Genomic DNA, 1,357 nt, shown 5'->3' with positions numbered 1-1,357 from the left:
TAGAAAGAAGAAGATGGTTCACAGAACAGCCACAGCAGATGACAAAACACTGCAGTTCTCCTTAAAGAAGCTAGGGGTAAACAGTGTCTCTGGTATTGAAGAGGTGAATATGTTTACAAACCAGGGAACAGTGATCCACTTTAACAACCCTAAAGTTCAAGCACCACAGGCTGCGAACACCTTCACCGTCACTGGCCATGCTGAGACAAAGCAGCTGACAGAGATGCTGCCCAGCATCTTGAACCAGCTGGGCGCAGACAGCCTGACTAGCCTAAGGAGACTGGCCGAAGCACTGCCAAAACGATCTGTGGATGGACAGGCCCCACTTGCTACAGGAGGGGATGAGGAGGATGAGGTTCCAGATCGTGTGGAGAACTTGGATGAGGCATCCAAGAATGAGGCTCACTGATTTGAGTCGGCTTCTGGGGAAGATGAACTTGAGGAAGTGACTTGGAGCTGCTATTTTATATGATGACTGCTTTTTACATTTGTTTTGTGTATGGATCTGGTAAAATCTAGATCTCTAATATTTTTAAGCCCAAGCTTTTGGACTTTGCAGCTCTTTTACGTTTTTGCCTATACATGATTCCTTCTTTGCAGCCAGATACGCTGAAGAAGCCTGGGAATAAAATTTGAAACAGAGGTTACTAAAAAAAGAATTTCTAGGGTTTTGTAGTAATATTTTTTCACTTGCTCTCAAAATGAATTTCTAAAAGGGGAAAATATTTTAAGGTACATAAATGAATCATTTGTATGATAAAGTATATGTATAGATTTCTTTACCATGTCTCTCAAAAAAGCAAAAACAAAAATACCTCTTTTTTAAACTTCCAAGTTTGAGAGTCAGAACATCTGGGTTGAAATTCAATAGGTACAGATAAACAAGCAGCAACTGAGAAGCAACAAAGCCCACATGGAAGAAGCACACAGCCTATGTGATCTTGAGGTGTCGATAGAATCAGGTATCAGGCATCAAAGACCCAGAACAAAAAATCGTATCATTGTGAATGAGAGGGAGTGCAGAGTGGAGGCTCATCTGTAGACAGTTGGATATCCCCTCACAGAAGGCTCACAAGGAAGAGATGAGCCAGTCAGGGTGCAGTATAGCACCGATGAAACATACAACTTTCCTCTAGTTGTTTAATGCTTCCTCCCCCACTCCCCACCATGACCCCAATTCTACCTTACAAACTGGCTAGACCAGAGCATGTACACTGGTATAGATAAGAGCTGGAAACATAGGGAATCCAGGACAGATAAACCCCTCAGGACCAACATTGAGAGTAGCCATACCAGGAGAGTAAAGAGAAGGTGGGGACAGAAAGGGGGAACCAATCACAATGATCTACCTATAGCC

At 43.0% G+C, this 1,357-nt stretch overlaps 2 protein-coding genes across 2 annotated transcripts in view; both read left to right on the top strand.

Annotated features, from left to right (window-relative positions):
* VPS45 (vacuolar protein sorting 45 homolog) overlaps positions 1 to 1,357 on the top strand; it is a 79,506-nt gene that overhangs the window by 38,205 nt on the left and 39,944 nt on the right. The gene's annotated exons all lie outside the window — the stretch shown is intronic.
* On the top strand, positions 110 to 537 carry LOC105979859 (transcription factor BTF3-like). The gene has a single exon (XM_045295629.1). It carries the CDS (start codon positions 110 to 112, stop codon positions 407 to 409), a length of 300 nt encoding a protein of 99 aa, XP_045151564.1. The 3' UTR covers positions 410 to 537.

The sequence above is a fragment of the Echinops telfairi genome, unplaced genomic scaffold (assembly GCF_000313985.2).
Source record: "Echinops telfairi isolate 266 unplaced genomic scaffold, ASM31398v2 ScPeMD7_5805;HRSCAF=6673, whole genome shotgun sequence".
Classification (NCBI taxonomy): domain Eukaryota; kingdom Metazoa; phylum Chordata; class Mammalia; order Afrosoricida; family Tenrecidae; genus Echinops; species Echinops telfairi.
This window is presented reverse-complemented; position numbering and strand designations above follow the sequence as displayed.